Here is a 25,435-nt window from a genome sequence, read left to right on the forward strand (position 1 = left end):
ATCCATCTGCTCATCCATCCATCCATCTGTTCATCCAACCATCCATCTGTTCATCCAACCATCCATCTGCTCATCCATCCATCCATCTGTTCATCCAACCATCCATCTGTTCATCCAACCATCCATCTGCTCATCCATCCATCCATCTGTTCATCCAACTATCCATCTGCTCATCCATCCAACCATCCATCTGCTCATCCATCCATCCATCTGTTCATCCAACCATCCATCTGTTCATCCAACCATCCATCTGCTCATCCATCCATCCATCTGTTCATCCAACCATCCATCCATCTGCTCATCCAACTATCCATCTGCTCATCTATCCAACCATCCATCTGCTCATCCATCCAACCATCTGTTCATCCATCCATCCATCTCTGGTTGTCGTAGGTTCCATTTTTTTCTGACTGTCTAGTATTCATATTTTTAAAATGGGTTTAAAATTACTGAGAATTCTGAAATGCCAGGAAATCTGCTGCAAAGTATTCAAAGTAAAACTGAATCTTGTGTTTTTACCATCACTACTATCATAGCTTTGATGCTTGGATTTCAAGATTGGGAACTGTTTGTTTTTTTTCTACATTTTTTAAGATAGTTCCTTTAAGAAAGTATCAGTACAGTAACAATAACAAACACTGGTGTCCCTAAAACTTCCTCTTCATTATACAATAATTTACATGTTAAATAATATATGTCATGTAGCTTTTGCTGCTTAGGATGGGCTTTTATTTGGACATTTAAAGTCCACCACATTTATGCCCTGTAAAAATTATAAAAATCACAACAAATTTGTTTTTCAGTGCATTTTCATTTTTAAAAGAGAAATGAACAAGATAACAGCCCGCTTGTAAACAAATTTTCTTTCAATTTTAACTAAAAAAAAAAAAAAAAACACAGGAATGTTGAAAATCCTACCAACAGCATGAAAATGCGTAAAAAGCCTTGTAATAAATATTCACACTGTCCAGTTTTTACATTCAGCCCAAATTGTTGCTTTTACACTCCACTTTTCCCTTGCAACGTGACTCTAAGCTACTGAAAAATGACAATAACCAAGAAAACTACCTGTGCTGTGGTTCTTGTGGGTTGTTTGCAGGATTAAATTTTGATCAGCCTCATGTACTCGCTCAGCCGTGTGTAGCTGCCATAAATAATCCTGCGTGCTTGAAGGGCTGTCTCTGCCGTCGACCCCCTGCAGAGGTTGGTGCTTCCCTCACGGCGGAGGAACTAACATTTCTCTGCCTGCCTGTGCTTTTTCCTCACCTCTTTGTGCCACATCATGACCTGAGAACTGATACAGAAACCAAAGTATGCACCTTCTGTACACGACTAGGGCTGGGCGATATGACTTAAAAAATGAAATCTCTGATCTTTTCATGTCAAATCCGACTTCCGATTAGTTCTTTTCTCGCTTTCTTTTCTAAAAGAGAAATTACAAATGATAGAAAATGTTTTTTTAATCATCCCTTAAGATTACCACGGAGTATTAGGGTATGAAAATTTTTGTTTAATTACGAGAATATAATCAACGTTAGCTACAGATACAATTTTAGCAGAAAAAAACATCTTAAAACAAGTCTTCTTAATGATAAAAAAAAAACAAGTAGACTAAACAAAATTTATTTAGGGAAAACTTAAAAAGCTTGTCGAGTGTTTATATTTCAAAACAAAACCGCATTAAATTAATTTTGCATCACATCGGACTGTGTTCGGATCGCTGTTATGCTATTCCGCCATCTTTGTTTCTGGATCAAGGGCACCGCTTAAGGATGACTAGTAGCGCCTCTGCTGGATGGAGGCCAAACTACAACACCAGAAGGTTTACTTTATTAATCATCTGAAACAATTAATCGGCAGTTAATTATAAGTCGTGTAACTGTTTGCATCCCTATTTAAAAGTCCTGCTGCTTTTAAATTTTTAATTTGATGCTCAGCATTTCTCATTTTAATTTTTGTTGTTGTTTTGTTGTGTTTGAAAAACACGACTTTATTCTAGTAATTAAAAAATAAATTTGGTCTTAATTCTATATAGAAGAGTTGACCTAATTCCAAAATCCAAATAAAACAAGAAACAAAATGGCGGACTTGGGCATGCTGATATCACCCAAGAAGTGGAAAAAAATCTTAATTTTCTACAAATTAAATATTCAAAAATTGACTAAACAGATTTATCGCCCAGCCCTATACACAACATAATTTCTTTTAAACCTTTCTGTTTTTTCTAGCAGAACATAAAGACGCATTCCTCCACCTCTCTTTTCTTCAGCACAGAGAGCAATCGGAGATCGCGGCGCTGAAACAGACTGTGGATTGACAGCAGTTCCTCCTGCCATCTTCACTTTAAGGCGGGATGTCCAGCTGAGTCACAGCAACTCCGGCACATCACACGGTGGTTTCGTACTCCATCACTTCTTTGGCTGTGCTCAGGCAGCGGTACTGAATCCTCGGCGTCACTGGGGCTGCGCTCTCCAGCACCAGGATGGTTTTTCGCAGCCGTCGGTCGATGTAATGAGCGTCCCATGCCGGGTATTTCTTTCTCGGTAGGTCTATTCGGATGACGGGGCCCTCTGTCCTGGGTTTGAGGTGAGGCACAGGGGGCTTGGCGCCCCGCGGAGGGCGCACCTTAAACACGTCTCCGTCCACCCCAGGCTCCCTGTCCAAGCCTTTAGTTCTCTGGAGGGTCCTCGGCGGGCTGCCGACTAGATCCGGCGGGAGGCTGGAGGTCGGCGACGCCAGCACCTCCACGGGAACCTCCTTCTCCGCTATGTAGCCCCACCCGGACATGGAGCCGTCAGGGTGCAGCAGGCAGTAATACACAAACATGAAGAAGGTGCCAAGCGCGTAGCTGCTGGCCACAATGCACACCATGACGACGGCGTAGAAGTCCGGGCCGCCGTGACGCTCGGCCGCGCCGCGGTACACGAACCAGGCGGCGGTGAGCGCCACGTTCTCCACGAACACCGTCAGGCTGTAGATGAGCAACCTGCAACGCGTGCGGCCCTCTCTGACGCTGAACCAGCAGAAAATATACACGATGCCCACCATCATGTTGTAGATGATCTCCTCCCACTTGGACATGCAGAAGTCCGTCTCGCCTTGGATGATCCAGAAGGTCATGATGCACCAGTGCGCCACGATGAAGATGCCAAAGTAAAGCTGGAACACGGAGGCGAAGAGGGCGAAGGCCAGCGCCCGGGCACCGATGGTGAACAGGTGCCACAGGATCTGGACCATCACGGCCTTGTAGGTCATGGGGAGCTTGTCGTCTCTCGAGTCCCTCAGGACTTTCTGGTAGGACGAGATCATCCAGGCGAGGGACAGCAGCGAGGCGGAGGCAGAAATCCCTGCAGAGACGGAACAAGAACAGGGTGGTATTAAGGACAACTAGATAGAAATAAAGAGGAGTAATTTACTGCCAAAGAAAAAAATCTGAAATTTTTCGATTAATCTCAGAAATGTTCTAGAAAAAACTTTCTGAAATTTCTGAGATTCAAAAGTGTAAAAAAAAATTTACTTTTGAAAAAAAAACATTCTTGGAAAGGTTTTTTCTTGAAAATTTCTAAGATTAATCAAAAAATATCTGATTTTTTTCAAAGCAAATTCTGATTCCGATTAATTCAAGAATTTTTCTAGAAAAATAATTAGACATTTCTGAGATTGAAAAGTGAAACTCAGAAATGACTTTTGGGGAAAAAAAATCTCACAATATTTTGTCCAGAAACTTTCTTAGATAATTCAGAATCAGAAATTGCTTGAAAAAAAATCAGAAATTTGAAGATTAATCTTAACAATTTTCTACTAAAAACTTGGACATTTCTGAGTTGAAAAATTGAAAATTTGTTAGAGAAATCTAGAATTTCTCAAATTTGCTAGAAAAACAAGAACATTTCTTAGTTTGAAAAGTCTAAGATTTGCAAGAGAAAACTCAGAGAATAATAATATAAAACAAGGAAATTTCTGAACTCCAAAAGTGGAAAATTTACAGGAAAAAAACTCTGAAACTTTGAGCTTAATCTCAGAAATGTTTTAATGTGGTGTGATTGAAGCAGCAATTATGCTAAATGAATGTTATATTTATGAAATAGTGGATGAAAGACATTCCAAAAGTTGATGTTCCTTTACATATGTAGTTGTTTTGTCTTTGGATTTGCAAAGGGGGTCAGAGGTTAAAGCTCTTTTGGGTAGATGGTTTGAGAACTCGTGGTCTAATTAACACATAAAATCACAGTGAAACACTATGAAGGCTGTGGTCTGAAGTCTGTGATCGTCTTTGCCTTCAAATCCATCAAAGTGCTTGCTAATGGTGTCTGTGGTGTTGGGTCATCGCTCACCCTGAAGAGGTAGAACCTGACTGGTGTGGATCATGATGCTAAGTTGCAGCACCAGCTGAGGAGCGCTCTTCAGGAAGGACTCCAGCAGACGCAGCATGCTGATGTCCGCGCTCTCAAACATCATCCGCCAGTAGTAGTGGCGCCGCTCCGGGTCGCCATGCCAACGGCTCTGCACCCCCAAGTACAAGGCGTGGACGTACCTGAGCATCAGAGGAAAATTCACATGCCATCATGGTTAGATTTACAGGCTCAAAAGTTTTAAAAGTCAAACATCTTTTCCTTAATCTCAAAATTTCAGTTTTTTTTTTTTCAAGCAAATTCTGGTAAATCACAGAAATTTTCCAGAAAAAACTTGGAACTTTATGATCTGCAAAAGTCAAAATTTTGCAACAAAACACAGACATCTTCAGATAAATGTCATACATTTTCAAAGAAAGATTTTCTAGAACCCCTTCCCCCCCCAGAAATTTCTGAGATATAAATGTGAAGATTTGCTTTAAAAAACTAAGAAATATTGAGATTAATCTCAGAAATTTTCTAGAAAAAAAAAAACGTGGAAATTTCTGAGCTCCAAAATTAAAAAAAAAAAAAAACTCAGAAATGTTCAGATTAATCTCAGAAATTTTCATGGAAAACAAACTAGTTTCTGAGTTTGAAAAGTCAAAAATTTGCTAGATAAAACTCAGAATGTTTTTAGATTAATCTCAGAAAATGTTTATAAAAAATATAAATAAAGAAACGCGAAAATTTTTGAGTTTAAAAAGCTGAAAATTTGCTGCAAAAAATCTCTAAAATTTTGAGATTCATGAGGAAAACAAGCAAATTTCTCTAGCAAGTCTAAGACTTATTTTGTGGTTGAATAGTCAGAAATTTGCTAGAGACAGACATTTTTAGATCAATCTCAGAAATTAGACAAATGGCCCCGGGGTCTCACTTTGAACATCCCTTTGAAATCCCAGTCTCTCTAAAGTTATGCTTTCTGTGCTGAGATCAGAAAAAAGATGAACAAGGCTGCAGAAAGAGGAAAAACAGAGAACAGATCCAAATTAATGCTGTTTTTAATGCAACATTTCTGAATCCAAATGACAAACTTCACCTTAACAGGACATGTCTGGAGAAACACTGATAAATTTCAGCGCATTGAAGCAGTAAATGTCTCTGTAAATGCCTTGGGAAACAGGGTCAGAAGAGACTCGTGTCAAGGAGACCAGTGAGCCACAAGAGACAGTGTGCAGTGATACATTTTGTCATATTAAAGTCACAACCTTCAGTGGGTTTTATTTGCTTTTCATGTGATCGAAGAACACAAAGGAGTGAGGCATGTACTTTGCAGAAGCAGTGAGGAAAAAAGGATACATGGATAACATCTTTACAAATAAAAGCAGAAAAGATGATTTTATAAGTGCATTTGTTTTCAGTTGGAATTAGCTTCTGCTCATCTGCTAATGCTATAGAAACAGAGCTAATCTTTAGCTTAGCTTTAATGATTTTGCTGACTTTCAAGACGTCTTGCTCACTTAGTTTCCTCTAAATTATTTTTCCTATATAAATTCTAAACCTCTAATTTCCCTGGCTGTTTTGTAAACTTTTTTTTCTTTTCGGCATATTGCAACCTGTACGTGATCTTTTCATGACAGTCTGAATAACCCAGATCGGACTTTTTCGAATGTGACCCAGGCTACTTTGACATGTGGTCTGAAATCCGATTCGTATCTGATCTTTTCAAATGTATCGTGTCTGAACGGCCAGTTCGAATGCGTCTGACCTGAACGTCATTGATCCTCGACAAACGTCATTATTCTGCGACCTATTACGCGCAAGTGGGAAGAAAAATATCAACCTTGGCGGGTGATAATGAGGATTAAGTTGTTAATTTGCTGGCTCCGGATGGAAAACAACTTTAAAAACACAAGATACGCTCCACCGTTAGCATCCATGTTTACTTCCCCAAACACTGAGCTCTCCTTCTTCTTCTTCTTCTTCTTCTTCTTCTTCTTCTTCTTCTTCTTCTTCTTCTTCTTCTTCTTCTTCTTTTTTTTTTATGGCGGTTAGCAAAACACTAAGCACGCTCTTTGTGACTCTACTGCGCCCTCTACTGCGCATGAGGGACTCTTTTAGGTCATTTGCAGAAGTCGAATATCTTGAGAAATGTGAACAACCACACCAAAAAATAAATAAAACATCAGAATTGTGTTAACGTAGCCATAGATACACAAGTCTAAGACTTTTTATGGCCTGCAAGACATAAAATTACTGTAACCCCTTTTTTTCTTGGTTTCTTCAACACAAAGCTGTTCTTGAAATGTACACACAACGAGAGAATGGAGCATATGTGCCGTAATGAGGGTCAAAGACTCACAGATGGTTTCATTGCACTCTATCCATGACACAACCCTCCCATATCACATCTCATGTGAGCTGATATTCAGTTCAGGTTGCAGGCCTCAATTGATCCCAGTTCACCTGACTAAATGTGTATCAGTGACAGATCATTCGCGAGTTAACAGCTCGGGGTAAAACACACAGCGCTAATCCTCTTTAACGTTCAGACACACTCCTGCAAGTACGGCACCCACGAACAGGACACACACACACGCATGCACGCGCACACGCACACACACACGCACGCACACACACACACACACACACACACACACACACACACACACACACAACAGCTTTAATGGCATTACCGGTAATTCTGTGCTGCCACAACGTTTTAATGTGCTCCTGGACACACTCACACTCACTCAGTCTCAGTCTCCGGGCGGATGTATGGGATCAATACTGCTGTCTCAAGAGGAAGGAAGCGAGCGGGCACAGAAAGACACACATTGTGTTGTTCTACAGGTAAAACAAGCCATATGAGTCCAAGTTATCCCTCTCTAACATGACCAAATGCCAAGTATTTACATTTGTCTCATAATGGGAATGTTGCCTCACACCCGTCATACAACTGAATGTTTCTCTGAACTGGCAGTAGTTCAAGCCTGTCAAAACCTATCAGAGGACTTCTAAAGTCTGAGGCCCGACTCACCATCACTGACTGAGTTGCTGACCCACAGACCTACTACTGTCCATCTGGGGAGTTTATGGCTACGTGTGTGTCATAAATAGGTTTAGATCTAAATATTGTGATAGAGAAAAGTATATTAACATGCGACTTATAAGTCAAAAAAGGTTGCAGAAATAATCTTATTATTTGAGTGAAAAGGATTAATCGATTCATTTAGTAACTGGTTAATCATTAACGCTAGTGTACAGACTCAAAAAACGGCATTTCCTGAAAGAACAACACACTCAGCGCAGTAATTAAGTCAAAACTGAACAGAAAATTTAAACATTTTTTATTTAAGATGATAATTTACCAAAATAAAGTGAAACTGGACTGAAAAAATGGTTATTTCTGTAAATACATTCTGTACAGAATTCCTCAAGTGGCATAGTTTTAGCTTCACCTGGTTCAGATTATGTCAGTAAATCTCCTACTTAACACCTTGTGCTTATTTAATTATTAATTGAATAATTAAAAAAATAATCAACAGGTTAGCTCTAATCTGCACTGATGCTAGTCATGCAGAAAGAGTTGATCTTTTCACATGTTGATGTTAGAAATATTTCCCTGCAGATGAATCCTTTGCAACAGATATATCAAGTACACAGTAAAGGAATGCCATGTTATTGCATTTTAGGCAATAAAATTGCTTACCAACAACAAATGATTTGTCTATTTGAATCTTTTATGTGTGTTTAATATTATATAAAAAGAAACTTGACTAATTAAATAAAAATCCTGCAGTATATGCCCATTATTTGGTCTGATTAATTGTTGGAATAATCACCAGAATACTTGTGTGTTTATAACTTTGCAAGAGGTGGCCAAGGCAAAAGGGAGTGGGTGGAGTTTAATCCCCTTGTAAACTAGGGAGAAATGTCAAACAACACAAAACATAATCATCCTCTTTTGGCACCAAAATGATAAGGTTTAAATAAAAAAGTGGGGAAAGATGTTGGACTTTGCAGATGAGCAGAAAGACCAGAGCTATTCAAATGTTGATGTTAGAAGTATTTAGATGAATCCTTTGCTACAAATGATCAGGCGTTCACTTAAGGAATGCCAGGTTGTTGCATTTTAGGCTATAAAGGGTTTTTATTATTATTATTACTTAAAAACCAAAATTGAATTGTGTATTTTTTGTTTGTTTGTTTTTTTGTAATTAAATGAAAAATGTTCAGAATATACAATTTTTTGTCTGATTACTCGATTAATCGTCGGGATAATCAATGGAATAATCCATGTGAATGTGTATCTAATTTTCCAAGGAATGGTTGACCCACGGCCGGCGGCCGCGGGGGAGACGGTGGATTTAATCCCCTTGTCCCCTTTGTCCCCTATATATGTCCCCTTTTTGACATTTCCCTAGGGAGAAATGTCAAAAACACAAAACCACATTGGCACCACAATGATTAGGTGGGAAGATATGTTGGACTGAAACACAAAAACCAAAGACAAGGTGTACCGATCTGAACCTCTCGGATCTCCGACTCACCTCCAGACCTGCGCCAGCTGCAAAATGTGAATGAGGGCTTGAAAGACCCACATGAAGGCTCTGCAGCAGCCCCGGACTCGGCCCCCGCCGGTCGGCCCCGGCAGCACCGCGGCGGCCCGGCCAGCGCCCCACTCTCCGCTGTCCTTGGTGCTGAAGTCGCCTCCCTCCGCGCCCGCCGCTGCCGCCACCACGGCCGCCGCCGTGCCGCTCTCCACGGACTCCGTGAAATCATAGGCGAACCACCGAAAGCTCAACACCTGCACGACCACGGACGGGACGATCACAAAGACCAGAGTCAAGGCGAAGCACCAGTACTCCCTCCGCAGGTAGTAGTCGGCAGCCAGCCACAGGTCTGAGGCCCCGTCCGAGAAAAACACCAGCAGGACGCAGAGGGTCCAGCAGAAGTCCTGCAGGCTGTACCGATGCTCGCTCACGCGGCGCTCCGGCGGTGTCGGTTCGGACCGGGCGGGACACTCGGGTGGGATTTCGTTTCGCGGAGAGGCAGGAGCACCATCAGATTTCGCGGCCATGTTTGTTGAGGGGAAGAGATGGGAAAATGATGGAAGCGAGGGGGAGGGGGCGAGCAGCCAGTGGGGCCGCGTGTGAGGGGAGGAGGAGCGGGTAAGGAGGGCGGGAGCCGCCGCTGATCAATCACCGGGTTTAATGCAGATAAATTCAATTTAAAGGCACAAAAAGCTGCTGGTCTGGTGTAACGATATCAGACTGGGTTTCACTGCACCAGTGAAGGTTCTGTTGATCAACATGAGGTCTGAATCCATTCAGCAAAATCTGAATACTATAAAAACGATTCTTGGAGGATATTAAATTTTAGATACTAAATTGTTACCATGATATGGTTCTTGGACTTTTAGTTTATTTATTTATTTTTTACTATTGATAATTTCTGTCTTTGTTTCTATTTTAGGATGTTTTCACATCTGATAGTCCGGGTAGGCTCACTTTGACTTGGAACCGAAATTGCAACAATTTCAGCTGGAATGTTCACTTTCACACTGCACTGTATCAAACGATCCAAACTAATTGGATCGCCTGTTCCCCTCCACGCCTGCGGTGGCGCTGCACCAACAACTATTGAAGGAAAGGACATGAAAACCTTAGACCAGCAGAACTTCCTTCTTCACAAAATGTAAACAAAAATGGAGTAGCGTCAAATTTTAGCGGTTGAATGATTTCTCTTTTGTCTTTGGTAAAGACCACAACCCATTTCTCCCTGTAGTAGTAGAGTCTCACGTTTACTTTGGTTGTATTTACCCAGAATCCCTTGCGTTGTAGTCCACTTCCTGCTTTTGGAGCGGTCTCTGGTCCGTTTTGCTTTCACATCTGCATACAAAACGCACCAGATTTTACGTCAACCATACCGAGACCTGGGTTTTTAGGCGAGTTTGCTTTTTTGGTCCACATCATAGTTTCATTATTCATTCACATTCCCTCAAACGAACCAGACTTTGTAGAGACGTGAACTAGAGTTAGATTAACAGCTGATGTGAATGCACAAGGTGACACTGAGTGCAACTTTCCTTTTAACAAAAATGTAAAAAATAAAATAAAATAAAAAAAAGAGTGGCATAAAATTTTAGATGTAGGATTTTGCCTTTGTCTTCTTTGGCAAAAGAAAGCAAGCCATTTCTCCTGATATCATTTACCCAGAATTCCCTGTGCTGTGATTTGCTCTAAGGTTTTCCAGGTGGTAAAATTATGTTTTTGTTTCTCTTGGACGTCATATTTTCAAGGTTTGATAGGTTCTTTTTGTCTGTAAGCTTACAGGACTGTATTTTGACTTTTTTTTTTCTATTCCTAACACTTAAAGCAACATTTTAAAAAGTCCCAAATTAATTTGACTCATAAATATGGTGGCATGCTTTAAACATCTGATCACTTTTGCTCTGGAGCCTTCAAGTTCATCCCGCAGTCAGTTTTCGATTCTGCTTTTTACTTCACATCCTGCCTGCTGTTGAGGCCAGAAGTCTGGGTTCCTCATTGCTGCCGCTTCCTCTCTCAGCTCAATCTTAATCTGCTGAACCAGAGTCATTTCTGCCAGCAGGAAACGCTCCTCTTACACATGCAGTCTGACAAACGTCTCCTTAAACAGGAAGGACAACAACAAATACAAGAGTAATGAAAATGTACTAAAATTTAATCATTCATAAAAGCTGGAAAATCATCTGTGACAGGGTAAGAAGAAGCAGTATTAGAGGTGGTTTAGTACAATACGTTTTCAACCTCGACACAAATCAGAGCGCACCCTTACCCCCATCTGTCTATAAAATACTAATTTCCTTAACTTTATTATGCAAAAATGGAAGAATATATTATGGGAAATATGGAAGGCTTGCAGCTTTCAATATAAAACAAAGTCACTTAGGAGAGATGTTATTAATACACATCCTTGTAAGTAGGAGCGAGTAACTTATGGACAATGATGCATCTTCATTGACAATGTTAGTGCAGAATTGTACAAGAAGATCAACATTTTTACATGGATTCCTTTACAAATATATCGTCACAATATGCCAAAGACTGTTGTTACTCATAATAAAATTCTCATTAGTTCCCTTAAATGGATTCAAATCCACAGTTTCCTCTTTTACTTTATTTCCAGAAGAAAAGACACCTCGGAGAAAAATAAAAAAAAAAGAAGAAAAATATATTTTGTCGTCAGGCTTGACAATACAAGAAGAGGTTGATTTTCTCTGCCAGTAAAAAGCAAAACATTTTTTTTCTTTAAAGTATGTGCCTTCCGCTGTTTTGCAAGTGGTGTGGTTTTCTCAGTCAGCCTTTTTCAAAAATGCTCTGGAGAGGACTTGGAATGCTGGCACCATCCACCGGGAAACAGTTCATCATTCTGCAGGTGAGAACAGAAACGCAGCGATAAAATAAAATATGAAACATTCACTTTGAACACTGTCATTCATTCTGTCAGTCCGATTAACTCAGCGGCTGCTTAAATGAACAGTTTTTAAATAATCTGTGTTCAGTAATCATTTCTTAAGATCAGATAATCAATTCTTGTCAAAATGTAATTTATTTTTTTTTAATTTAGATCATGGGTGTTCAAAGTGTGGGAAGGGGGCCATTGAAGGCCCTCTGATGGATTCAATGCGGCCCCCAGACCTCAAAGCAAACAGGTGATTGATACAGAAGAAAACCACCTAAATATGAGGTACAAAAAAATACATCACCACTCATTAAAGTTTCTACATTCGTCATAGTTTCAGAGTAATTAGAACCATAAACATCGACCTACTTTTACTCAAAGCAAAGCATTCAGGAGTGTAAAGCTAATGGCATAATAGAACATATTCTCAAAGATTAATAAACTTTAAATTCTAACAAACATTTAACACAAGAGCTGGAAGACGCTTTAAATATCCAAATTAAAAACAAAAAGGCAAATAAAATAAATTATAAAGTCTCTGTGAACAAAATTGTCCTTCAAAAAAGCGCTGGTTGAGACCAAAGCCAATTTTTGGTAGAGAAAAATAACAAATCATGCAAACGGAAATTTTTGAATTTGTTTTAATTTATCATGCAATGAATTGATTTATTGCTTATTGCCACATTCACATGAAATAAGTAAAATAAATAAATAAATAAATCAACCTCCCAAAAACAAACAAAAAGAAATTAAATAAAAACAGAAATTTGTGCCCGTCTTACAACTCAATTGTGCAAAACCTTTGATTTAAAATTCGACTTTAGTTTATTACGGAGTAGGGAAAAAAATACCATAATATCACAAAAAAAGTTTCTTTTAAAATACCCTTAGTGGCCCCCCGAGCACTTTTATATTAATTTTGGCTCCCAAAAAGTTCAATAAAGATTTATTCACAACAAAAAGAAAAACTAGTTGTTTGGTGTATTTTATAGCTAAAGCTCCAGACCTTGTCTATCACTTAAACCTTTTTATTCAGATAAAGTTATAGTTACTTTGCTAAAACGGATTCAGAAATAACATTTCACGTTTGAGAAATTTGCTCCAATTAAATTATTAATTTATGATCAAATGAAATTGGATTTTGTTTTTGGAAAATTAGAATTTCTGTTCATTAAACCAAATGTGACATCTATATTTGATTAACTTGTTAGTTACATCAGATAAAAACTGGTTTAAAGAAATGATTCAAGTGATTTTAACTCTGTGGTCTGAAATTATGAGTTTCACTCAGAACGTCACAATTAATGACAACTAATGATTATTTTAGTTATTGATTATCCTGACAATTGGATTAAATATTGGAGCATTTTGCAGATTTTTGATTTAAACACTGGAGCCTTTTTAATATAATATTAGAAAAATATTGAGATGCCAAAAAACAATTTAATTACATAAAATGCATTAACATAACATTGTTTTATTTTACGCCTGAGGTGACTTAGTTTCCTGTATGACAACGTTGAAGGATTCAGGAATTAAAACCTTTTTAAGTTTATATAGAGAAAGAGGTGTTTAATTTAGTTTTGGTCAGGAAAACCTGTAAAAAAAAAATTAAAATTTTACTGCTACTAACGAGTTTGAACTTGCAGTAGCTAAGACTTGCATGTAATGCCTCTTTTGTTAAATAATTCATATGAGAAAAATAAACGTTTGTATAATCCAACATTAAAAAAATACTACAAAAATAGTTACAGTTGCAATGTGTTTGACAGTGCAGGTTAAATAATCAAAATGTTCCCTTCAAAACGAGATCAAGCTCTAAAGGATCAGAGAATCGCAGCTAATTTTATCCATTATACAGAAGTTTTTCTGGTTCCTAAAACGTTCTGTTTTTCAAAGTATAAAGATATTTCCGCTCACAGGAAAAAAAGCTTCGCTCCTTCCCGGTAGGTTTGTTTTAAATGTTCGGTAACAACCCGGAGCGCAGAAAGCCCGGCAGCCATGCGAACGTCTGGAATAAATTTAGTCCAGACTCCCACTCACCTGGCCTGGAGCAACCGTGGGAGAGCGTTTTTAGAGCAGCGTGCAACTCGACTTCTTTTTTATCTTCCTTTTTTCCATCGGCGTTTTCCTGTTGATCTGTCGCACCAGATCATAGAAAATCTGCAACACAGAGACGAGAGTTAGCTTAGATTTTTACATGCAAACAGGATTTTGGGCAACATGGAATCAATCATTGTCAAATGTTATTATATACGTTTCCTACAGCAAAATTAAAGAACTTTTCACACATTTTAAAGGCGAGTTTTCAAATTTTCCAGCACTTCGGAGTTAAAAATGATACAAATTATCAAAAAAAAATAGAGAATTTCAGTAAAATAATATAGCATCGTTTGTTACCGTTTTAAATAATGTTTTGTGAGACAAGGTGAAATAAAATATAACACTGCAAAAACACAAAATCTTACCAAGTAATTTTAGTTTAGTTTCTGGAGCCAATATTTTAGTTCACTTGAAATAAAACAAATTAACTTATGAGTAACTATTCGCAAGATAGAGGCTTTTCTAAGGTAAATAATTCCTTAACATTGATAAAGATTTTGTTCCAATGGCAGATAAATTAACTGACAACATGGGAAAATATCTTGTCATGAGTTAAACAACTCATAAGTGAAACAAGCACTTTTTAAAATCAACATTAAGGGATTATTTACTTAAAACAAATGTATTGGCATTTAGCAAATAGAAATAATTTTGCTAATTCTAACCAACCTAAAACAAGAAAAGCTTATCCTGAATTAACTTCAGACGGTCAAAGTTTTTATTAGGTGTATGAAAATATCTGGTGTCAACCGTAAATAACATCATGTCCAAATTTAGGCTTTTAATAAAACGCTTGATGTTTTTATCAGTCTCAGTATCAAACACTTTCAAGAAATCAAGCACTTCCAAACCTTGAAATTGAACCATTTAAAGATTTTAAGCGCTTGGATGAATCCTGCACAAACATTCGTTCACTGAAAACTGAAAAGCATTTCTAAACAAAATGCGTCTTCTACGTTGATTTACCTCGTTAACATTGATCTTTGATTTAGCTGAAGTCTCTAAAAAGGCACAGTTGTTCCACTGCCGGGCCAGGTTCTGGCCCTGCTCCTTCCCGACCACGCGCTCGTCCTCCAGGTCACATTTATTCCCCACCAGGATCATCGGAACCTGATCGATCAGAATAAACGCATAAAGATTAAAGTCATGTAGCAACAGACCAGGATTCTCATGAAAATAAATCAGATTTATGCAACAGCACTGAAGAAAGAAAGTTTCTACTACTGGTGAAATGTGTTAATTTTACCTGAAGAGATTTTATCATAATATAGTGAAATAAATGTAAATACCCTTACAAATAAATTAAATTAATCCCAGTGACATTGAAATGTGGTTCTGTTGAAGTGTTACATTTTAAACATTAATCTTATGATTGATGAATCCTGTTGTATTTGGCAATAAACTGAGAAACTCTCAGTTTTCTATCTTTTTTCATGTAAAGAAAAAAAGACGAGTCACAATATTAACCCTCAAAGGTGAGAACGTGGTGATTGCCAAGTGTCCACAAGTATCTGTACTCATTCCGATATTGATATTATTATTGACATTTCTTGATACAGTGAAGAAAATAATCTCGAGTTTAAGAAGAGTTTTTTTTTTATTCTTTATGGCCCGAGTTTCAAATCTCCGCCTAGATATTTTAATTGTTTGAAGTTCTTTAAATGTCCTCTGAGTAAATATATTGGCCCATTTCTAAATAACAACTGGAACTTTCAATATCTAGTAAGTTACTTTTGCAATTTACCGTCACTTAAAAGTGTCTCATCAGATGAAACCAAAGAAAAACCTGCTTCTTGCTACAGTGGGAGTGAAATTACCGTAATAACCCGATGTTGGCTGGAAATCACAACGTCTCCCCTTTCAGAAAACTTTGGGATTTTTCAGATGGTGCAAAGTGTTGCAGAATTACAGTACCGCGAATTAGGCTGTGTCATCACTGACGCGTTCGGTGCATGAGGGATAAACGTAACTTAATTGGATTTTATCACAATACAACTAAATTTTTAAGATAAATGATAAACGATATGATAAATTCCCACACCTAATTGAACCAAAGCATTTTGGATTTCCAGTGTATTTTCTTTAGAAAATCTTAGATACCCCTTATGGAAATAAAAAACAGCAAGCAGCCGGATTTTCTGTAAACAATTTGGAGTTATGTGCAACAGAAAAATACACAAACAGATGAATCTTTGTGAGTTGACCGCCTCAGTTTTTCCCTGAGAACTCGTTCTTCAACGCTGAACATTCATTCTTACTTCCAGCTTCAACATGGTTCAAGTGGTGTTAAAGAAAAACTGTTGCCTCTTGACTGGGATTGCATAATGTTTCCAGCGCTTACCAAAATTGGGAAGCAAACCAGATCATCTGGGCCTGATTCTGATTGGCTAATAAATAACAACCGTGGCGCTTCTGTTTACTGGGAGTGAAGTTCGCTGACAGGTCAGCTGTACTTCCACAGTTTGATGCGTTTTAATAAACAAGCTCAAGTTCTACGTATAACAACAACAACAACGAGTGAGACAGGCTCCTCGACCTGCACAGACGGAGAGCAACACACCTACGGGTGACTCATGCAGGTTTTTACTGTCAACATTTGCTTTCCTAAGAAGCGCTTCGCTTCATGTCACGACTGCTGGCAGCTGTCGGTTCTCCCTTCATTTTTATGGGTCATATTTGTTAAAAGAAAACTAAGCGTCATAAAGGGAAATTTTTATAAACATACCTCCAGCTCAAAGGTGAGATTGGATTATTGGTACTTATTTGACTCATTTCCACCGTATGTGGAAATGAATCAGCATGAGGTTTACATCCTCCAATAAAAACAAGGGATAAAATGTGTAGGTCGACATAATTATAAAATAATACACTTTTAATGTTAAACTGACTTTAAAATGGTAAGACTCTGTAAGGACAGCTAATGACAGCGACTGTTTCATTCCTACAACAATAAACTAGTTTTTAAAGCTGAAGAACAGAAAACTAAAGGAGAAAAACACAGATCTGCAATACTTAGAATGTGCTCATCATTATAATCTTGCATGACCTAAAATTTCTTTAGTGTTTTCCTTTAATTTAAACCAGGTAAAACATGTAAATAATACATTGCTATTGTATCTATAAATGCTATAAGAGCCAATTAGAGGGTGTATAATTACATTTTAAACAAATAGTTTAGTAAAAAACTGATTTATTTTTTAATAAAGTTGCACTCAGGACTGAACATTGCCGCTTCCTGTTTGGCGTTACAATATTTGACATCCATAACCTGCTACATAATAAACTGCGGCTAAAATTAAAACAAATATTGATTTTTGTCACACAGGAAGTGACACTTTATACCTTAAAATTGAGCCATTTATACAGATTAATTGATAAATAAGTCAACTGTTTAATAAAAAAGTGACAATTTAAGATTGTGGATCATATTAATGAGACTGAACTGAGAAGCAGAGATGCTAATCATCCTGTTCTGACTAAATGCAGCTTAGATTCAGCTCAGTGTACATCCTTCCTGAATCAAAAGTTGAAGAAACAAAGACTGAAAGGGGCAGATAGCATCTAGCAACACCTCTGACATTTCCTCTGTCACAAAGCTGCTGCTGCCCACCTCAGCCGCCAGCCTGAGGTGGAGGATGAACCTAAGCAAAGCCTGCTGGGTTCACACTGACGTGCAAAAAGATGCAAGCAGAGCCATTTCTAGAACGACGAAACGGCTCCTACTTTTACTTTAAGGTGACCCATTATGCTTCCTTGAACAAGTTAGGATACGTTTCTGGGCAACACAAAACACGTTCGTACATTTTTTTTTTTTTTTTTTTAACCATTCTTACATAATCAGATCTCATCTGCTCAGTTCTGCTTATTTTGATGTGACCAATAAAATATGTGACCATATTTTATTGGTCACATATAAAATATGTGTTAATAATAATAATATTCCAGCAGCCATTGTACAGCACATACAGTAGTAAAACCAGCTGACCAAATGTCCTGGAGCTCCTTGGGTTGCTAGCTTGACAAGGTAACAACATAACTTGTAACAACTGGGAGGTTTTTGAAAGAGCTCATTTTCCAGACACTAAAAAAACCCTTAACTTATTGTCAAAAAACAGCTCTGTGTTTTTTAAGCGTTTGATGTGTTTCTAGAAGCAGCAGAAACCCAAATGGAAGTATAAAAAAGTACAAAATGTGAATTTCGCCTTTAATTGTTCTCAGAAAGGGTTCAGATTTCCGATTGTTTGGGTGTCTGTTTTAAAAACGTGTTGCACTCACATCCTCGGTGTCCTTTACTCGCAGGATTTGTTCCCGCAGGTCTTGTAGGTCGTTAAATGTTGACTGTGCTGTAATGGAGTACACCAATGCAAAGCCTTGCCCGTTCTTCATGTACAGGTCTCTCATCGCTGTGAACTGTTCCTGCAGAGCAACAGCAGACGAGAAACGGCATCAGCGACCTGGAGGGCCTCTCTGAGCCAAACGCAGCAGCAGGCGAGACTCACTGTTCCAGCGGTGTCCAGGATTTCCAGCATACATTGCTGCCCATCTACCTCAACTTGCTGTTATGTCAGAAAAGAAGAATGTAGAGGTAATCACATGAATTCAATAATGTTCAGGAGGCAACAAGAAGTATTTTTTTATACCCCTTACCTTTCTGTAAGAGTCTTCTATAGTAGGGTCATACTTCTCCACAAAAATGCCTTGAACAAACTGGACTGTCTGGAATCAACCAAGTACAAGACAAAATTAAAAGAGGTAACCGAATTGTGCTAAATAATATTTTATACAGTAACCTTTCTTAAAATTTCACATCAGTTTTGTCTCAACTTTGTCTCTTTTTATGACTTGAAATGTAAAAGCCAATTAAATCAAATCACAGCTGGATACACTGTAAAAACACAAAATCCTACCAAGTATTTTTGGTTTAGTTTCTAGTGCTAATGCGTTACTACACTACAAATAAAACCAAACTAACTTACAAGTAACTTTTCAGAAAGATATGAGATCTTGCTTTAAGTTAATAATTCCTTACTATTGATTAAAAAAAAATAACTAGTTCCACTTATAACAAGCCATTTTCTAGTGAAAATCGAGCACTTTAGGAATTATTTACTTAAACAAGCTCCAGAATCCTGCTGAAAAGTTACTTGCAAGTTAATTTTGCTTTATTTAAATGTATTAACATATTTGCACTATAAACTAAACCAAAACTACTTGAAAGATTTTGTGCATTTGTAATGATCTTCCAAGAAATACTTACCAGTGCAGATTTCCCCACACCTCCTGATCCAAGCACGACTAGCTTGTACTCACGCATGGTGGGCGACTTCACTGGACAGCACAAGAGTCTGAAAAGACAGAGACACAGAAATCAGTCAGATAAATTTAGAGATGGAGACATTCTCCGCCTTTCCACAGACATAGACGAGGGAAAACGGTTATTCTGTGCTGAAATATGAATAAAAACAGTTTGAGAATATCCCAGAATTGATCACAGATCAGCTATGACTCAAAATATATATGAGTATTTTAAATAGTTTGGAAAAACAAAGTGTCTGATGAACTTTGAGGACAGTGAACTAATCATAAAATCATGGCATTTCCCTAATATCGTCTTGTTGAATTATTCTTGTTCATTTTTGCAAAAACAAAAAGTCAGAGCTGAAAATAAATGTAAAAATTTAACATGTGTTTTTGTATTAAAAATATTTAAAGTTGCTAAGAAATATGACGGTAATTTTATGTCATTGTAAGATGTTATTGAGAATACTTAAACGCCAACATTTGAGTCTTAAAAAAGGCCAACACACCAAAAAAAGCAACTCAAATGAATTTTTTTTTCATTTCAGTTAAATCCTAAATAAGTAATGTGGGTGAAATTTAAAAGCAAAATATGTTAAAATGGACAATGATGAGTAAGAATACTTTAGTAAATATTCTTAAGATCCAAAATTTAAGTATTTATTATAAAGTTTTCTTTTGTTTCTCTAAATCCTACTGTTTTATTTAGTGATGTTTGACTTTTCATGCAGCATTTTATCTGCTGGTTGCGATTAGTTAGCCAAGCAAATGCAGAATTTGAAAGAAATACTCTGATTGGACGGGGGGGACTCTCTGTGATTGGCTGATTGGTGTGGCTCATTTACATAAACTTTACCAAGTTGCAAATCCAGACACAAAGTATGAGATGTAAACATAAACAGCACATGTTGTTCTTTGTTCACAAATATATATGCGCTCACATCAACATTGTCTCTAACCTCTAAAACAATGTTTAGCCTGGCGGGGAGCAAGAAAAGTCTGGCAGCCGCCATGCTTACAATGCACTGCAGCCAAACTAATTTGATCACATTTTATTTAATATCAATCAGTTTCTTAATTAGCTGTTCATAGGTAACTTCTTGCTTAATTTTATGTGGTTACATAGATTTAAAAAAATGCTGAGGAATGTAGATAAATAAATCTTAGATGTTACGTGTCAGTAGGCCGGTTACAATAAGCAATAAATCAATTCATCGCATGAGTAATTAAAATCAACTCAATTTCCATTTGAATAATTTGTCGTTTCTCTCTTTCTGCAAAAACGGGATGACAAAAGTCTTCATTCTGGTTCATTTGCTGTTTCGTTTGTTTATTTTGGATATTTAAAGTGTCTTCCAGTTCCAGTGTTAAAAGTTTATTAGCATTTAAAGTCTTGAAAACACTTGACAATAGTCTCGAGACAATATTACCGTTAATCGCAATCAGACACCTTCTGAGACGAGCAAAATGTCTTAACATGACAGACCTATCTGACGTCTTATGAATCAAGTAGCTTTCTGAAACACGAGTAAAAAGTATAATCTTCACAACATGAGATTTAAAATCATGTAAACTGATGACAAAGTTGATTTTTCTGCATACAGTTTTAATTTTAGAACTATATTCTGACTCATTTTATTTCACTTCCTCTTCCAGTTTCTTATACCAGCAGTTCAGATCTAATTAAGTTAGCAATTTAGCTCCTCTTGCAAGCAGAGTTAGGGTTTGTTAAAGTAATACTTGGGTGTGAGTATCAAACAATGTGTCTGGTTGCTGTGAAACATAAATTTTAGTTGATTAAACATAACTTCATGCTCATAATAACAGCCTTGTCTGTGGCGTTTTTACTGGATGAAAATAAATAAGTGACACCGCTGTAAATCAGTGTGAAATGTGAAGTATTATAAATTTTTTTGCAGCACCTGCAATCTCACACCGAAGTTCAAGCCCTTGTTAAGTGTTCCAGTTTCACAAATAGCTTCATCTCATTACAATACAGAAGAAAAAGGTCACAGTGAGTAACCTATCATCAGCCTGACACACATTGGAAACACTAACTGGCCTAGAAAAAGGTTTTGGCACCAAGAGAAGCTGCCACCTGCATTTTACGATAAAGACACGAGTGTTTTATGCAAATTAAAAATATAAATCTTTGCAATAGTTTAGTGCTTGTTGAGATTTAACCATACAGTTGTTACTAAGCAATAATACTGAAAAGAATTAAGATGTAATTTAAAATGATCAGTTTCTCTGATTTTACTCTTTATAGGTTTATGTTTGAGCAAAATTAACATTATTCTTTTATTCTATGAACTACTGACATGTCTCTGAAATTTAAAGCAAAAATTTAGTATTTATTTGTAGAAAATGAGAAATGGTCCAAGTAAGGAAAAAGATGCAGAGCTTTCAGACCTCAAATAATGCAAAGAAAACAAGTTCATATTCATTTAGGAAGAACAATACTAATGTTTTAACTCAGGAAAAGTTCAGGAATCAGCATTTGGTGGAATAACCAGGAGGTTTTCAGTCGGGTTCAGTGCAGTGGACTCTTAGTTTTTTTCCACAGCTGTACATATGAATAAACCACACAACTGTAGGCATATTTCCTGGTTAAGCTCTAACAAGGTGCCGACACATATCAAGTAGTAAAAAAGAGAATGACACATAACATGGTCCAGAAAAAGTTTTGAATCAAAACATTTACATAAGCTGAACACATGAAGTCAAATAAAACATCTTGGGACATAATTCTGAATTTAAAACAAACAAATGTACATTTCTAACACCAAATGTCAAAGTGGGGGAGAGATTTACAGTAAGATCTTGTCTAACAACCTCTGAATGTAATAATTATGCTAGGTCAGTAGGATCTTTGTCAAATGCTGCGACAAACAATACAAAACCCACTCTGTCGCAATCGGCCAGCATTAGCAATTCTAACTACGACGTCTGAAGCACCACAGTGAGAGACAGGCACACAGCGGACTTCACAAAGAGCCATTGTGACGACCCTCATCTACTCAAGTATGCCACACAGACAGAAAACAGAGATCAGAGAGCGTACGCATGACAAACGCTCACAAAAACGAGGATGGGGTGCACAGAAAGTTAACAAAAGCACACGGATGATGAGCTCATAGGTGCTCTTAAAGTAAAAGTCACAAACTTGCTTCGAAGTTTTTACATCAGATAAGTACCAGAAATGTTCCCCTGACTAGAAACGAGACACGGCGAGGTAGGCGTATCAGAGCCTGGCGATTTTTTTACCACGCCTGCTCTTAGTTTTCATAATAAGGAGTCTCTATGTTCTTGCCAACAGTAAATGAATAATTTAATTCCAGATTTTGACGAGATAATGTAAAACTGAAAAAAGGCTTTCACAACCACCAGAAAATTCATTTACTCTAATAAAGCTGCTTCGTTTACCTTGTACACAGTTGTAATGATAGAAAGTCCCTCTACATCTGGGGAGGAAGGCCTTATGGATCCTCAGGTTCACTGATGCCAACCAGTCTCCAAGGCGATGAGATGTAGAGAGGAACCAGAGAGCGAGGCCAAACAAATCTGTCCAAATGGCTCCTAAACGTAAACAATAAGACAGAAGTCAGTTACAGAAACAAATAATAACCTGATTACAAACTGGGTAAACCTGAGTGAGCATTACTAAAATGCTGGGATTATTTTATTCCGAGGCCGAGAACATTTACAGTTAAACACTGAAATTAAGATAAGAAATTTCCAGTTTGAGAAGGAACCTGAATCTAGCACTGAATAATTAAACTTTTCCTCGCATCTCTAATCCATTCATGTTTGGTATGTAGGTTGTTGGAAAAATTTATTAAACTATTTGGCTCATATTAAAAATTCTTGTCATCTTTGTGTAAATCAAACAGGGTTTTGTTGGACCATTCCTAAAAGCCTTTGCTATTTTATTAGCAACAGAATAAATAAATATATATATATATATAAACAAATGATGGTATGCTTACATCGTTATAGAAAATATTCCAAAAAGAAAGAAACAGCGGATAAAAAAGCTGCTTTTTAAGGAGATAGCTCAGCTGGTAGTGTGATAAATCAAGGGACTGGAGCAAATAAAGTGGTAGGCGTGACCGTAAATAAATATCTATAATAAGAAGAGCTGGGTGATATGGCTTAAAAATAATTTTTTTATATTTTTTTCCTACCTAATCCAATTTTAATCAATACATTTTTATCCATTTTTAAAAAGAAATTATAAATGACAAAAATATTTTCAAAAACTTGCTTTTTTTCCACCAATCATACATTCTTGGAGTTGACCTGAATTCAAAGTACAACTAAATACAAGCTGTAAAACATGCCTGTAAATCAAAATGACAAGTCATTGGGCAGACTGGAATCACTCTGAACTACGGAAGCCCGAAGAGTCCATTTGTGAAAGATTTTCAAAAGAATTAAATCTTCATAAACAGCTATTTCAAGCTCATGCTTACCAGTATCAAATGAAAAGATACAAATATATATTTTTCTGTTAGCATGTCATTGCTAAATGTACAGGGAACTAAGTGTAATGATTACTCAATGATTAAAAAAACAATGGTATTACGTTTAGCTTATAATTTGAACAGACAGATAAATAGTTTACATCATAACATGATTTGTTGCACATTTTCTCTTTGATTTAGACCGAGTTAAAAGTATATTGTAACTTTATATTACAAAACTTCTCAAATTACTAAAGCTGTCTGCCACGTTCAGTATGAAAAAAGGCTGATCTGAACCATTAATAACAAAAGGTATTAATTTTCCTCCCACAGTGGCAAGCCAGGGGACAACATCTTCAGCTCAGAGACAGGATCATGTGTCAGCGCCAGAGGAGGGAGGGGGATTTCAGCTCGACTCAAACGATCAAATACACTTCTAGTCTGGATTTAAAACTATTTCTATAAACCTCCTCATTTAGGAGCTCTGTTGAAAACACCAAAAAGTTAGGGCAGCTGTAAAGTTACCAATAAAAATGAACTGGCATCTTGTACCGTAGTTGGTTTCGAAAGGAAGGGAAGGGTGTGGCTATTAGTTTCAAAAGCCTCAACACTGAGACTTTAACACCGTTTAAAAATCCACAGCTCTTACAAACAAAAAACAAGCACACTAAACCGTGATTTATCGCAAAGTCTGATACGGAGTAAACAGAAACTAGAAGTAGCTGACCAGAAAAAAGTTTGACAACTTATTTACTAGCATTTCGTTAGCACACTCAGGTAAATGCTAACTAACGGCGTTTATTGGTAGCCTTGTAAATATATTTGAAAATGTAGTTAGCAGCATCCAAGGTGGTAACTAATTTTAACCAAACCTCCTCAAACCACAAAGGCCACAGTTTTATGTTTCCTGGTGTCTGATTCGCAGTTTGGGCTCTCTGTACTTTTTAGCTAAAATGGGGCGCTAACTAGCTAGCCAGTTAGCATTAGTCACTACTCTGAAACTATTAGCTTTTCCCAAAAGTTTAAGCTCCAAGTCATTACTGTTTTTAACGTCGGTATGCGGATAAACCACTAAAAGCTTGAAGACCGCTTGGGTATAATTAAATACGCTTACTTGAAGCGAAAATATAGTTTGCGTCGAGAACTCGTCAGTTACTCACTAGCTCTCTTGTTAGCCATAGCTAAGCTATATTACCCACAGCACTGCTTCTCTACAACTGAGGATATAAGTCATAAACAAATAAGGACTAGGAAACAAACACAAGCTCACACGATAACTACTAATCTAACAAATACACACTTTAGAGAATTAGCCTTGAAATATTTTTTTTTTCCAGATGTATCAGCTTTTTGAAGAGACTCACCGTGCTCCGCTATGTGAGTGGGTTAAATCAGACTGAATGTACGGAGAGCTCCGGCTGTAGTTGCTGATTGGAGCAGAAGCAGCCAATCAGAGCGATCCAAGTTACGATAGAAAGGAATATTCCTGACTTGAAACTGTCCGGATAAAAGCGTGGAGACCTAACAAACAGGCATTTCACTCAGGAATTTAAAAGCATCAGAAAAATAATGTGGATCAGCATTGTTATTCTGATCCATGTAGAAGTCAACGTCTCATTTCTACCGTGAAATGTTTGACAGCAAACACTGTATTTTGTAATATAATGTATAATGTTACACATTATATTGTGTAAATTATATTATAAAATTTCTAACCTTGAGGGCTTTTTTATTGTTTTTTCCTTTGAATTATTCTGTTAAAATTTGGGACATAATTTTGGATAAAGT

At 37.3% G+C, this 25,435-nt stretch overlaps 2 protein-coding genes across 2 annotated transcripts; both read right to left on the reverse strand.

Moving 5' to 3' along the window:
- Window positions 1-1,618: 1,618 nt before the first annotated feature.
- Window positions 1,619-9,467, reverse strand: xkr7a (XK related 7a). Its single transcript, XM_015041083.1, has 3 exons — window positions 8,885-9,467; window positions 4,335-4,534; window positions 1,619-3,347 (listed from the first exon to the last, which is right to left on the reverse strand). The coding sequence occupies exons 1-3, from the start codon at window positions 9,412-9,414 to the stop codon at window positions 2,386-2,388; spliced, it is 1,692 nt and encodes a 563-aa protein (XP_014896569.1). The 5' UTR covers window positions 9,415-9,467; the 3' UTR covers window positions 1,619-2,385.
- Window positions 9,468-11,018: 1,551 nt separating this feature from the next.
- On the reverse strand, window positions 11,019-25,116 carry LOC106952760 (ras-related protein O-Krev). Its single transcript, XM_015041095.1, has 9 exons — window positions 25,012-25,116; window positions 22,608-22,760; window positions 19,141-19,228; window positions 18,531-18,599; window positions 18,383-18,439; window positions 18,159-18,299; window positions 14,850-14,993; window positions 13,824-13,943; window positions 11,019-11,747 (listed from the first exon to the last, which is right to left on the reverse strand). The coding sequence occupies exons 3-8, from the start codon at window positions 19,195-19,197 to the stop codon at window positions 13,854-13,856; spliced, it is 558 nt and encodes a 185-aa protein (XP_014896581.1). The 5' UTR covers window positions 19,198-19,228; window positions 22,608-22,760; window positions 25,012-25,116; the 3' UTR covers window positions 11,019-11,747; window positions 13,824-13,853.
- Between the last annotated feature and the right edge of the window lie 319 nt (window positions 25,117-25,435).

Source organism: Poecilia latipinna, unplaced genomic scaffold, assembly GCF_001443285.1.
Source record: "Poecilia latipinna isolate Pla-1442-1.1 unplaced genomic scaffold, P_latipinna-1.0 Scaffold31, whole genome shotgun sequence".
Taxonomy (NCBI): Eukaryota; Metazoa; Chordata; class Actinopteri; order Cyprinodontiformes; family Poeciliidae; genus Poecilia; species Poecilia latipinna.

Bases quoted from the DNA above. Each gene is read 5' to 3' on its own strand.
- xkr7a (XM_015041083.1), bottom strand. From the start codon at position 9,414: ATGGCCGCGAAATCTGATGGTGCTCCTGCCTCTCCGCGAAACGAAATC. The intron at 4,535-8,884 runs GTGAGTCGGAGA...TCTGATGCTCAG, and splicing joins CAGCTGGCGCAGGTCTGGAG to GTACGTCCACGCCTTGTACT. The intron at 3,348-4,334 runs GTGAGCGATGAC...CCGTCTCTGCAG, and splicing joins TCAGGTTCTACCTCTTCAGG to GGATTTCTGCCTCCGCCTCG.
- LOC106952760 (XM_015041095.1), bottom strand. From the start codon at position 19,197: ATGCGTGAGTACAAGCTAGTCGTGCTTGGATCAGGAGGTGTGGGGAAA. The intron at 14,994-18,158 runs GTGAGTGCAACA...CTGATCGATCAG, and splicing joins GAGTAAAGGACACCGAGGAT to GTTCCGATGATCCTGGTGGG. The intron at 13,944-14,849 runs GTAAATCAACGT...TCTGTGTTGCAG, and splicing joins CAAAGATCAATGTTAACGAG to ATTTTCTATGATCTGGTGCG.